We start from the raw sequence: 14,155 nt of genomic DNA, 5'->3' as shown, positions 1-14,155 counted from the left end.
TCTGAAAACTTGGGCCTTATTTTGTTATTTTTGGACTTGTAAAAAATTGGGAACTACAAAAGCAAGACATGAGGCAAACATTTATCATCTTTGGCCATTTTCAACACAAGATTTTTTTAAGCTAGGGTTCTTCAACCAACACTTTGGAAGAGAAGATTGGAGCACTTTAATGATAAATTTCTTAACCCTTTCTTCAATTCCTTGCTTTGTCTTGTATATCTAAGTGTGTAAAATTTTATTCCATCACTTTAATCTTATTTATGAAAATATTCATTTGCAAAGTTGGATGAAATCTCTTGTTATGCTTATGTATTGAATGATTTTTATTTCTATTGAAGTGGGTCTTTGTTGTTTTAATTAATCTCGTTCTTTAATGTTTCTTGAGGGATTAGCTAACCCTAAGACTCGCCCATTTACTTCGATTTGAGCTCGAGAGAGAAAGATTGAGGTTGGGAAAGATTAATTAACAAGAATTTGGGGCTTTAAAACTCATCTAATAACTTGAGCTAGAGATAGGAAAGTTACTTGAGATTATATTGATTGTGCTTAATATCACACTCTAAGGCTTGAGAAAGCTTAGAGTGAAATTCATTGATTTGGTCGAGAGACTTTTGATGAGATTTTAGAGATCATTATCTAATTAGCATAAACTCACTCATAGTTGTAAAATCGTGAAATACATTGGATTGTTACTTGAGCGTAATTTCTTTTGTATCCATACTTGTGGCCATTGATCATTTTACCCGCTTTCTAGTTAGTTTTATCTTTGTTAGTTGTTAAAACAAAAATTAATATTGAAAAAGTGTTGGCTTAGCGTAGAAAGTGGTAACTTCTTACTTGTTTAAATCGCCTAGTATATTGTTCCCTATGGGATAGACCCCGACTCATAGTTGAGTAAATTATATTGCGACGACTGTATACACTTTCCCTTTGAGAAGTGAATTTGGACGTTATCAGCTAGTTTGATGGGAATGAGGTGAGAAAATCATGCTTTATAGTACAAATTTCCCATTGAATGTCGGTGGAAAAAACCTCTATTTGTAATAGTTACTTAATACTTCTTTTAACAACGATGCTCTTGGTGTAAGTTCCATTGCTTTTCTTCGCTTGGTCTATCATGATTAGAACCCTTGTTGTGGTCATTGATATCCTTTTCAAAGATCAACGTATAATTGTTCATGTGAAAAAACATGTTGCGGTAGATACAAGCCAACATTAGGAATCATTTGACCTTGTGCTTTATTTATTATCATTGCAAACAAAGGCGCACGAAAAATTGCTTTTGAACGAATTTGAAAGGATATCCTTCGTTTTCAGGGGTGACAATTGTATTCTTGGAATAAACACATTCTCCGTTGCAGAATGTTCAATCATTATTTCAGCATGTATGACATTGTTGTTAAAGCCTTTACATATCATTTTTGTGCCATTACATAAGTTTTCGAAGGATCCAAATTCCCATCTCCTTGAAAACTAATATGTCCAAAAAAAAGATATATATTTTTATTTTTCATATTTTAAGTACGTATCACATGCAAGTACATGTTACACGGAGGAAATATTAATTGATGCATATAACATTTTTTTTTTGCTGCAAAAAACCTGTGGTAGCAGTTCATTTAATGTCAAAGTATTTACATATTCTTCCTAATAGTAATTGTTGGTGTATTAAAGATGAAAGTGTAAAATTATTAAAAACTTTGTCATGTCTTAATTCAAATAGCCTGTTAAAAGAATTATAAAGTTTTAGTTATGGATAATTTTAGTGGCTATGGTATTGAAATGAATCTGTGATGGTAGTTCGATGATAAATTTAATGGTGATTTGGAAGGGATAGACGCAAGTGTTTATCCACTGTATAATTGTCGTGTTCACACTATTATACATTACTATTTAAGCAGTTTTTTATGCACTAATACAATTACCATACATTATATAACGATAAACGATCCACATATTTTTAATGGTGACAGGGAGGGGATAGATACTATAAGTATAGTGTATAATAATATGTAACAAGTTTATAACTGGCATAACTTGTTATACACTGACATATGTATATTAATTGTACATTATATAATGGTACAGAGGTGGTAATGATTATTGGATGGAAAAGACACCTTTATACATGAATGTCATGGCGATATACCTGCATATCACAATGTATATCAATGTATATCTGGTGAAGGGAGGTGTGGAATTTGACGGTGGAAGCGGAGTTGTAGTTGGGGGAGATTAATGTCGGGGCTTTTCAGCTACCAAATGAATTTCTACAATTTGTTAAGTATATTTGTTGCCAACAAACAGTAATAATAGATTGCCTCACAATTATTTATGAAAAATTCCTAAATTTAACCCTTTTAATACAATTAATATGTGTATCTTAAAATATTTCTTTGTAGTGATGGTATTGGTATCAAGAAATCAAGGTGTTATCAAACTTCAGTTGGCTGAGGTTTATTTCTAGTTTATTTGTAAATGTTTTTAACAACATTTTAAGACCAAAAAATAGTGAGATAATTATTTTGTATGTTAATTAGGGTAACAATGCTACCAAAATTGACCCACCTTTTTAAATCTTACAAAAAATGAGCCACTCCCTCCTCCTCCTCCTCTCTCCCATGCTATCTCTCTCTGCCCCGTTTCCCTTAACATCTCCTCCCATACTCAAAACCCTCATCATCAGAATTATAATCAGAGAAAAAGAAGATTAATATATATTTGATGTTGTGAAACCCTAGATCATCTTATTAATAAGGTATTTTTCTTTTCGATTCAGTTACACATACTATTGAAGTTTTTCTTTCTGTATATCTTGTGCTTTTTAAAGATCGGAAGCGTTTTTTTTTTTTTGAAATCAGATAGATGGTGTCAGGTGCGCGTAAGAAGAGAGAGGCGCAGAGGAGGAGGTGGAGTAGCAGGAGGTGGTGGTGGAAATTGGATTTTTCGAGTTTATTAATTGTTTGGATTAGGTGGTGCTCCAATTGATTGGAAACATCAAGAAGGGTGCAAAACTTAAATTTGAAGTACATTTAATTAGATTTGAGTTAAACTTCAGAAGAGACGCAAGGAAGAAGACGAAGTTATTTTTGTATATTAGTGTATATTGTTGTATAATAGTGTATATGGGTGCATACACACCTCTTATACACTATTATACATTTTTATACACATATATACATAATGTATCTCTCTTGCATAAAAGTGCAATTCTTATTCAAAATCAGTCCAGATATATGTTTCTACCCACTTAGACAGTATTGTATAATTGTGTATGAATTGTATTAGTGGTTGTAAATGTGTATAAGTGCACAATATTTGATAATTGTGTATACGTGCATATTTTCGTGTATAATATTATATAATTATAACTTTTAGTGTATATACCTATAAATTATACAATATTTGTATAATTGTGTATACGTGCGTATTTTCGTGTATAATATTGTATAATTATATTTTTTGTGTATATACCTACACATTATACACCTTCAAACACCTATATATATAACGTACCTGTCTTTTGTATATAAGTGTATAACACTTTATAAAAATATTTTTGGATTAAAGCTTTGCAATGTAAGTTTTGGACTATTTTTTGCAATGTAAATAAACAAATTATATATTTATGAAATTTCTCCAAATATAATTTATACACTTCTCTTGGGAGTATTATTTTAGCCTCAAGGCTGGAAGGTCCCACAACAAAAAAAAAAGTTGAAAATTAAAACATGGAAATTTATAGTGGGCAAGAGATGATAATTCCCTTTACATAATATGTTCTATGTTTTATTTATTCATAAACCTTTTTTATTAATGATCCATATTTCTTTCCTATCTTTTTTCATCATAGATTTTTCATCCTCTCTTTTTCTTTTTCTCATGTTATTATTTTAAATTACAATAACATACCCAATATAATCTCATAAGTAGAGTTTGAAAAGGAATTCCAAAAGACCCTCGGCTCGAGTGCACCAAAACAAAGTCGGAAAGAAAACATGACAACTAATAAAAAAAGCAGTACAAAGCAGTCAGAAAAAATATATTAACAACATCCAAATAGTGCAATAACCAAAACACATTAAACAACAAATGTTACTAGAAATCAAAAAGTCTTATTCTAAATTACGAATTGTTAAAACATTACTCCATAATATTTTTCATTTGCTCAGTAAAGAAAGTAGTAATACAAACAGATTGACAGGGGAGTATAATTTAAAGAAAATGATAGACTTGTGAGGGGAAAAAATATGGACCTCATATAAAGGATGAGGCATTTGAAAGGTGGACTAAGCTTTTCAGTATACTTAAGGGACAACATTCAGATTCTTTCCTTCTAAATTCATCAAAGATTTTAATTGTCAGAGAATCTATCAGTATCCAATAATATCCTCAACAACAAAACAGATAAGCTCATCTTTTTCTTATTTTACATTAAGGAAACTCAAAAAAAAAAAAAAAAAAAAACTGCACAAAGGCATTACACAAAAGCTGCATGGGTGGGCAGTTGAGATTGAACCATTGTTCTTTATCTTTAGCTGCAACTTGTCCTTCTACTTTCCATAATGGGACACCATATTTCTGCAGAAAGTTTAATACTTTACCATTTAGAACCCATTCACTTAACTGGGTATGTAATGGAATTTTTTCAAGAATTCAACCAAGAAAGCATTTTGAGGTCATGTCCTCAAATGGATTTCCTCTAAATGCAGTGTCTTTGCAGGATGGTGAGTTTTTCCTTAATGTAAAAAAAAGTAGTCTTTATCATTTACTCATTTGTTTATTACTAGTTCATTTTGGAGTCTTCTTTATTGGTGCTATAAGTGTTTTCTAAGTGATTGATTATCATATTTAATTGTGTGATTTGGTAAACTATGACTCTGTAGGTTTACTTACTTTTAGGGTTGTTTGGTAGGGTGTATTAGATAGAATAATGTTGGTATAAAGTTTTAGTAGGATGTTTGGTTGCTAATTTAAGTCTAGTACAATTAATTCCAGTATTACTTATACATCATATTTAGTTCTATTCTTATACATAGTAAACCATGTCATTAACAATATCAGTACTACCCTATTCAATACTATTTTTAAAATGATGCAATGCATGTTATTTTAATACAACAAACCAAACCGTAGATAAGAAATAATGCCAGCATAACTAATCCCATCATTATTAATCCCTGTACTAATTTTTTATACCATGTTTGGTAGAAGGTATACATTTAAAATACCTTCTACCAAACAAAGTATAAAATGAAGTATAATCTTAAGGATGGATATCACACATTATCCCACTAACCTTGAGATTATTTTATCCCATCTCCCAGATAGGATAAATTAATCCGGGGATTATAATCCTGAAATTATAATCCCGAGATAATTTAGTCCACATACCAAACGATCCTATACTTAACTTGCCCTGTATCCATAGCTGCAGTTCTTTTCTTTATATGCTGGTAAAGGATTTTCTTTTCTTTGATAAACTCAAGTCTACAAGTGCAGCTATTCTTGAGTTCGAATTTAGTCCAAAACTAGTGGAGTTATTCAAATTTCAAACCAAATTATGTACTGTACTAAAGTATCCTACAAGCATAACTTGCTCACCATTTGATTGGACACGAAAGTTAAAGTGAAAAAAAAAAAAAAAAAAGAGCAGCCATGCTCTTTGCATTGACAAACCATATACAGCATTATAGTAAAAGATCTTCTTTCAAGTTTTTTAAAACCTCTTGTAAGAGTTCTTTTGCTTTTCGATTGTAGACTATAATGTTGACACAGAAAATCAAATTCTTGATGATAGCTCACCTCCATCTAGGGCTGGGCATAGTTAGGGGAAAACCGAAATCTGAATATTTTAGATTTTGGATTTAGACCTCCGAAAATTTAAATTTTCACATCTTATATTTATCCCTAACGATTAGACATAGCCCATATACTAATACTAAGTCCAAAGATTAGAGGGGGTTGCTCAGATGGTAAGCACCCTCCACCTCCAATCCGAAGGTTGTGAGTTTGAGTCATCAAGGGAGCAAAAAGGGGGAGCTCCGGAAGGAGGGGTTAAAAATAAGTAATACTAAATCCAAACCCTACTAAATCGGGTAATATACCTATAAGGCAAATGAATACTGCACACTGAGATGCATCTGACCGTATATTTTATTGTCATTTGAAGAGCTGTGACACTGATCCTTAAGGAAGCATGTTAATTGATTTTTTAAATCGCAAAGAGTTATAAGGATTGAGTAGTGGTTGACTTGACTATGAACTATATGTATGATCTATCTAGACATGATTTTACTTTGTTTAGATTAAGAATTTCCTTGATAATGGTTTCATTGCTTGAATGAGCATTTTATTTGGATGATTGTGGTGGGAATGAGAAAATTTTAAGGCAATCTGACATGAATACTTTATCAAGATGTTGATAGTTGTAAGAAGAAGAAACTCAACTTATAGGCTCAAAACCGAAAATCCGAAATAACGAAACTGATTAATCCGAAACTGAACATAAGAAAACCGATCCAATCCAAACTTATTTGAATTGGATTTGACTTTTAGTCTTAAATCCGAAAACTTAAAATCCAAACCGAAATTTTCATATCCAATCCGAACTGCCTGAACCCCACCCTACCTCCATCCATGAACTGCGGTTTGTTCTTTACACCTTTTTCTGTTTCTATCTCTTATGGTTAATATAAATACCAAATATCTGACATGTATGTATATATGTTCGGCTTCAAAATCAATGCCAGAACAATTGCCTTTGACAGAGTTAGGAAATGCAGAGGACACTGTCAGCATAACTGTTATTGGAGCTTCAGGTGACCTAGCCAAGAAGAAGATTTTTCCAGCTTTATTTGCTCTTTTCTATGAAGATTTTCTGCCTGAGGTTAAATTTCATTTCTCCAACTATATATTGTTATCTACTAATCACACACAAAAATAAGTGGATCTTAGATTAATTAGCAGACACATCTTAACCACCCTGGTAGCTTCTGCAGTAGCTCATGATGTGTTTTTGCTTGCATGTTTCAGAATTTTGTAGTTTTTGGTTACTCGCGAACAAAAATGAGTGATGAAGAGTTGAGAAACATGATCAGTAGGACCTTAACCTGTAGAGTTGATCAGAGGTATGTATTATGTCAAGTCACTTTAACATGCAATATTTGCTATGTTTATGGTTTTGGAGCTGATGGAATCCATGTCAATGAGGGTTTGCAGAGAGAATTGCGAGGACAAAATGGACCATTTTCTGCAAAGATGCTTTTATCATTCGGGTCAGTACAATTCTGAGGATGATTTTGCAGAACTGGATTACAAATTAAAGGAAAAGGAGGTAATGCACGTGGCTTATTGCTATCTATTGCTTAGCATTGTCGATTGGAAAGATCTCTACCTGAATGAGGATATAAGTGATACTTCTCTTAAGAACTTCCAAAATTCTTGGGGTGATAAGTTATGGAAGTATTTATGAGATAACTTTATGTGGAAGCCTGTACACTGTCTGCAGTCCATTTTTTCATGTCTAAAAGAAACTATAACAGTAAATTGGATGTAATCTTTACTTCTTAGCCGTATCAGTAACCAATCATCTTAATTAGTTTAATATTGTTCTAATACTGAGATTTTAATTCTTGTTTAAGTCTCCACATATTTGGTCAATTAAGTAGGAGATGGCAGGTGACTGAAAATACATGGATCAAGTGAAAGCTTCATCAGGTGCAACAACATTTGATATCGGAGGAATAGTAGGATCAGTTGTTTTTTCCAACTTTGGAAAAGTCTGAACTATGGGGAAATATGTAAAAACTCTGACTCGGGGGAAAATGTGTATGTACATTACCTACATATGTACGAAACAAAAAAATAAGACCTTACTTTCCTTCGTTGACTGATTCTAATTTGATCAACCCCTACAATACTTTTAAGTTGAAGAATCCGGAGTTGCCCAAAACGAGACTCCTATTATTATTTCCATCTAAAGCAGTGACAAGAGAGTTACAGGGGAACTTCCATAACTTTTCTTATTTCAATAAGATCCTAGCATGCACACATCAAATATAATAACTGAAGATTATTTTGAGTAAGACATAGAGAGATTCTTAAAATTCAGCGTCAACAAGTACGTGAAGTAAGGTAATAAACTTTAATCTTACATTCTAATTGAAAATAATCCAGAGTGGGAATCCATTTGTACAGTAAAAATTACTTAATCCAATTGCATTTCTTAAATCAGACGTCCTGATCTATTGTCTAGTTATATAGGCACATTTACCTGGCATCTTAATACCCCTTCAGATGAAATGAGAGGCCAAAAAAAAATAGAAATTCCGGATTATACATGTTATCCTTATTGTATCTTGGGGTTTGAGTGGCAAGCATTAGTCTCCACTTGATGCAGTTTATGGCTTTATGCCATACTTTAATGTTCTTTAATTCAGAATCCTAAACTATGTTACTGATGAATGATACAAAACTAATTGTGAGTGCTGATCATGTGATTACATTTTAGGGTTGTAGGGTTTCAAATAGGTTGTTTTACTTATCAATACCTCCAAATATATTCGTGGATGTGGTGAGATGTGCAAGTCTTAAAGCTTCTTCAGCAAGTGGGTGGACCAGGGTCATTGTTGAGAAACCTTTCGGTCGTGATTTAGAATCATCTAGTGAGCTGACCAGATGCCTAAAGAAGTACCTAACTGAGGAGCAAATTTTCCGGTAAGATTACTGCATTTTCTTTGGCAGGTAATGTTGTGTATATAACAAGGTTTGAAGTTTGATTATGTTACTTATTCTTTCAGAATTGACCATTACTTGGGAAAGGAACTTGTTGAGAATCTCTCGGTTCTTCGTTTCTCAAATCTTGTCTTTGAGCCGCTTTGGTCCAGAAATTACATCCGCAACGTCCAATTTATATTTTCCGAGGATTTTGGTACCGAGGGACGAGGAGGGTGAGTTCATTACTCTGCCACAGGTAGTTAAAAAGTGGTAGTATTCTGTTGGAATTGGATCTCTAACTTATTGCTCTTTCGGCCCAGGTACTTTGACAACTACGGCATCATCCGTGATATTATGCAAAATCATCTCCTTCAAATATTAGCATTGTTTGCAATGGAAACACCTGTCAGCATGGATGCTGAGGACATCAGAAATGAAAAGGTATTCAGATGTATGCAATAAATAATTCTCATAAATCCTACCAATAAAAAAGAATCATTCTCATAAATCCGGCATTACGTACCTCCTCCAAGTTACTATGACTATAAACTAGAGAATATATATAATGGGATATTTACTTTTTTGGACCGCTCAAAAAGACAATAGCCGGTAAATGTATATGTTTTGTATAGCAAGTACAAATATACATATGTTTTGTATATGTTGGCTAGCGCACGTAATTAATTTCGGCTGACGCGCCAAAAATGAAGAAAGCCCATGTATAAATTGTAAGATCATATACTTGACTTCATTAAACATGGTCGATAACTAGAGACTTGTTTATGTGATTCAGGTTAAAGTTTTAAGGTCAATGAGGCCATTAGAGCTTGAAAATGTTGTTCTTGGCCAGTATAAGGGTCATAGCAAGGGTGTTAAATCATATCCAGCTTACACAGATGATCCAACTGTGCCAAAAGACAGTATCACTCCAACATTTTCTGCTGCTGCACTCTTTATTGATAATGCACGTTGGGACGGGGTTCCTTTCCTCATGAAAGCAGGAAAAGCTCTCCATACTAAGAGGTAGGTACATTGTCGTTTTCCTGTAATATTATTTTCTGGTATATATCCTGATTGCCACAAAATGATTAGAATTCTTGTTATATTAAAACTGCAGGGCAGAGATCAGGGTCCAGTTCAGACATGTTCCCGGAAATTTGTACAAAAGGAACTTTGGAACTGATCTGGATAAGGCAACCAATGAGCTGGTTCTGCGCTTACAACCTGATGAAGCCATATATCTGAAAATTAACAATAAAGTTCCTGGTCTTGGAATGAGACTTGACCGGAGTGACCTCAATCTTCTTTACAAAGCAAAGTAAGAGACCCCTGCTTGACTAGAGTTAGTAATAGCTTATGACTGCAAAAGTTTTCTTGTACTTCACCATGTCCCTTGTTTGTTCTATGAATATATGCTGGGATGCTCTCAGGGATGGATGAAATACATCTGATATAGAACCAGATGTATTTGCACCACATTATCTGTTACAGCGTGACAAACACAACTTATTACAGATTCCTCACTATTCGTCCAATGGGATCTGTTTGAACTTTGAAGTTGGACATTTTTCCTCTGTAAACTAGAAATGGACAGTCGAAAATTTTGGTTTATAGAAGAATTGTCAGGATTGAGAATTTAATTTATCTGGATTACTAACTTTTGATGCATGACTTATATGAGTGATTATTTTAAGATTACACGAGAAGGACATTTATATTGACTTCAAAGTTATCTTACTCTATAATTTGGGCTGTTTGTGAAGGTATCGAGGTGAAATACCAGATGCATATGAGCGACTTCTCTTAGACGCAATGGAAGGAGAGCGAAGATTGTTCATTAGAAGTGATGAACTTGATGCTGCATGGGCTCTATTTACACCATTGCTGAAGGAGCTGGAAGAAAAGAAGATTGCACCAGAGCTATATCCATATGGCAGTAGGGGGCCAGTAGGAGCACATTATTTAGCTGCAAAGCACAATGTTCGTTGGGGAGATCTATCCGGTGAGGAGTGATTTGTATGTGAGATCTTCTTGGATCCCAATATACATTTGGGATCACGAACTTCTACAAATATCGAATATCTATAAATGCATGAAGTTTGAGGAGTATGAATTGAGGAAATCTTTCCTCAGAAAAGGGGACAGTTGATTCATTTTAGTGTATAGGAGTTGGGTGGCATTTTGCAGATTATTTAAATTGATCTACTTGCAATTTCAGCTTATCAAGAACGCTGAAATTATGGACAACTTAGAACTGCTGTTAGCAATTATTGTATAGCTTGTCTATTTTTTAAGAATACACTCATGTCTATGCTTGTTATGTTACATCCTTCGCTATTTTTGCTAATGACTAATAAGAATAAACTTGCATATTTTTGTTTCGGCTGGTCGTTTTTTGTTTTCATCAATCTGTTTTTGGCAGATCAAGAAGTTTATAGCATGTAATACTGTGGCTTTTGCGACAGAAAATGTCTCTTTCCAAGTGATCTAAAATTCAAAATAACTAAATGTAAAAGTTAATCTTACAATCTTCATGTAATAATGCGCTAAGTCGCCCAATTCTAGTTAAGAATAAAACAACTTAATATTCAATAAGAGATATAGTCAAATATCAAAACGAAAACTTAAAAATTACTGTTTTGAGGCGTGTGGAAGTTGGAACAGAGAACTCTAGGAGTAAATAACATGCTTGATTAGTTTTGTTTACCCTAAAAAATGGATAACAATTAAATTTGTAAGGGGTTGATAGGATATGTGGTTAGATTAATTTATAATATAAGGTAGTAGCAAATAAATAGCAATATATTAATGAATAATAGCAAAGAAAACAAGGAAAGTCAAGTTAGCGAGTTTTGCAAATTGGTCCGGTCTCCTTTACATATCTTCGAGCATTTTTTCTAACCTTTTTCAATGTTACAGCGGAAGCATGTATTCCGAATGCAATTACTGGATTCGCCGAGTGGATTGAAAAATGATCGGCCAACATTCGTATGATGAGCGGACATGGAAAAGTTTTGTCCCGTGACCGATGGATAGCTCAGAACCACGGTATCCTCTTCTTTCCCCTAATTTTTGTCATTCTTTTTCATTTCATTTTACTCCGATTTAACCCTTCAACATCCAGGTTTCGGCAAAGGTTCTGCAACCCCACGGCCTGCACCAGCGGATTAGCCCGCAACACCGGGCTCGGATTATGATATATCAGGATCAGCACGGGTTATCGCTGTGGCTGAACAGAAAAGGAAAATGACCACGTCTAAGTGTCAGAAGAGGAAGGAAAGGTCGAAGGACGCTGCAAGCTCATCTGATGTTCGAGGCCTGAGGGATGAAGCCGAGGATGACGTTTGGATCTAAAATGTCGCATCGAGGCCTTCCGTTGCTACTGCTACGGGGTCCGAGACAGCTTCGATGGAGGTCCCCGAGGAAAATACCGCGACTGATCTTCCGACTCCAATCACTTGGGGAGAGGCTGAGGTTCGTTTCCCCCAATAGCCGAATATATTCAAGCTCCAATTCCACTAAGGTCCGTTGATTTTATTGATATTACAGGTGACATTTCACCCGAGGTGGTGCCCTTGGTAAAAAGGCCTAACTTAAGGGGCGACGGCTCAAAAGGTCGAAACAACAGCAGCTACCGACCTGCCCCCAAGTGGCGAACTAGCTACTAAGGCCAAGATACAATCAAGGGCCGGTAAAACCCTAACTTCTCCTCTTGCTCCTTCTTCGGAAGAGGAGAATCTCAAAGACATGTTTGCCAATACTCCTCCTGCAACAGTGGAAGCCTCCGGATTTCGCCACCTCTCTATCCCACGAGCAACGAGGATTGCTAGCTGGTCCACTGAATCTGCTTTGAGATCTAGACTTGTAGATATTTTTCCGGCTTCGAGTGTAGAGCCTAACAGGACCAGGTCGACCATAGTCACCGTCCCTGAGAACTGTAGCTTTTTATCTCGCCCCATTGGGGTTGCCAGCTATCTAAGACCTCTCGTTTCAGATTTGGACAAAGAGAAGATAGAGGGGCTCTCGTGGCAGTGTCTTTTAAATGAGGGTATGCATGTCGGCAACCACGTAAGTGTTCTTACCTAACCTTTCTAACAAGACTTGTCCTTCGTGACTTCCACCGTTCGGCGATTTCTTACCCTTGTTTATTATATATATATTTTTTGCAGAGTGTTGTGCTTATGAATGAAGGTGAGGCTGCAAAAACGAAGGAAAAATTTAAGCAGCTTAAAGCCGAAAGGGCACGGAAAAGGACAACTTGAAGGTTATGGAAGAAAAGGTCGAGTCTCGAGCCCGGATCAATGATGAATTCAAGAAAGAGCTCGAGGCCGCTGTCCAGGCCAATGATGTACTTCAGGCCGAGCTGACATCTATTAACGAGGTATGGGTCACTCTGAGTGATATGAAGTCTGAATTAGAGGAGAAATTAAAGAAAGCTCAGGCCGACTTGGAGGAAGCTTGCAAAGAAACTAAGGCTACCGAGGCTCGTTCTACCCTTTTAGCAGAACACGAGAGATAGAAATCTCGGAGGATTACACTCGGGCAGGTCCAACGGGGTATGAAAGATATTTTGACTTGTATACTCGATGGAAAGATGATCGAGGATAGGGCTAAGAAAGCTCTCGAGGATAGCTCTGAGGAAGACTCTGAAGAGACCGGTCTGACGACTCGAGTTCTTCTCAAACGGAGTAAAATAAGGCTTGCAGGAGCTTTTTTGTTTTTGTTTTTGATCTTTGAAAATCACAAGTGTAAAGCTTCGGCTTGTCATGTTATATATGAAATTCTCATTTCCTTTTGTCAGCGTTTTCTCCGATCTTTAAGTTGGGCACACTTTATGATATTGCTTCGTATTGATGTATGCTTCCTAAAAAATGGCTGAGGTTCGACCTTAAGCCTTTTAAAAAAAATTCTATTAGAAAATCGAGCCAACCTCAACTTATGAGTTATGGACTTTACTTTATGCGGTCCTTCTTGACCGCAGACTTATTGATGGCTTGCTCGCGGGAGCCTTTTTATGTTTTGTGAATTCGAACATCTCCAAATCACCCTGGGCATTTAAGTCGAGGTGTTTAATTATTTGATCCTCTTCCGACTCTTTATATTTGGGCCTGGTTAATTATAATCTTTATACCTTTATCGATTTTGTGACCCAGTCGAGGGTATCATTCATGAAAAACCGTATTTGAAACGTACTTTTCAAAAGTATTTCTCTTCATATTTCAAATATTTGTTTCATACAAAAACTAAGGGTTTCATCCCACCCTTTCTGTTTTTGCAGTAGTAATGCTATCTGGGCACAATTCATTTGATTGTTTGGCCCTTACATCGAAACCTAATACAAAAGGCTCGGTTAGATTCGAAAGAAAACAAAAATTGTTTCGACGTTGACTTTGTTTCTTACTTTGCTTTTTTGAGCTTTTCTCCGATTAGGGTATTA

General features: G+C 35.1%; 1 protein-coding gene across 1 annotated transcript; it reads left to right on the top strand.

The window, feature by feature from the left end:
• Window positions 1-4,304: 4,304 nt before the first annotated feature.
• On the top strand, window positions 4,305-11,090 carry LOC132617959 (glucose-6-phosphate 1-dehydrogenase, chloroplastic). The gene is made up of 10 exons (XM_060333022.1): window positions 4,305-4,727; window positions 6,753-6,889; window positions 7,036-7,130; window positions 7,222-7,336; window positions 8,513-8,718; window positions 8,802-8,951; window positions 9,039-9,159; window positions 9,512-9,741; window positions 9,836-10,036; window positions 10,482-11,090. The coding sequence occupies exons 1-10, from the start codon at window positions 4,496-4,498 to the stop codon at window positions 10,729-10,731; spliced, it is 1,737 nt and encodes a 578-aa protein (XP_060189005.1). The 5' UTR covers window positions 4,305-4,495; the 3' UTR covers window positions 10,732-11,090.
• The last annotated feature ends 3,065 nt before the right edge of the window (window positions 11,091-14,155 follow it).

This window comes from Lycium barbarum, chromosome 11 (genome assembly GCF_019175385.1).
Source record: "Lycium barbarum isolate Lr01 chromosome 11, ASM1917538v2, whole genome shotgun sequence".
Classification (NCBI taxonomy): domain Eukaryota; kingdom Viridiplantae; phylum Streptophyta; class Magnoliopsida; order Solanales; family Solanaceae; genus Lycium; species Lycium barbarum.
The sequence above is the reverse complement of the archived record's forward strand: the minus strand, read 5'-3'. Positions and strand labels throughout refer to the sequence as shown.

Bases quoted from the DNA above. Each gene is read 5' to 3' on its own strand.
- LOC132617959 (XM_060333022.1), top strand. From the start codon at position 4,496: ATGGGTGGGCAGTTGAGATTGAACCATTGTTCTTTATCTTTAGCTGCA. The intron at 8,952-9,038 runs GTGAGTTCATTA...CTTTCGGCCCAG, and splicing joins GGTACCGAGGGACGAGGAGG to GTACTTTGACAACTACGGCA. The intron at 9,742-9,835 runs GTAGGTACATTG...TTAAAACTGCAG, and splicing joins AAAGCTCTCCATACTAAGAG to GGCAGAGATCAGGGTCCAGT.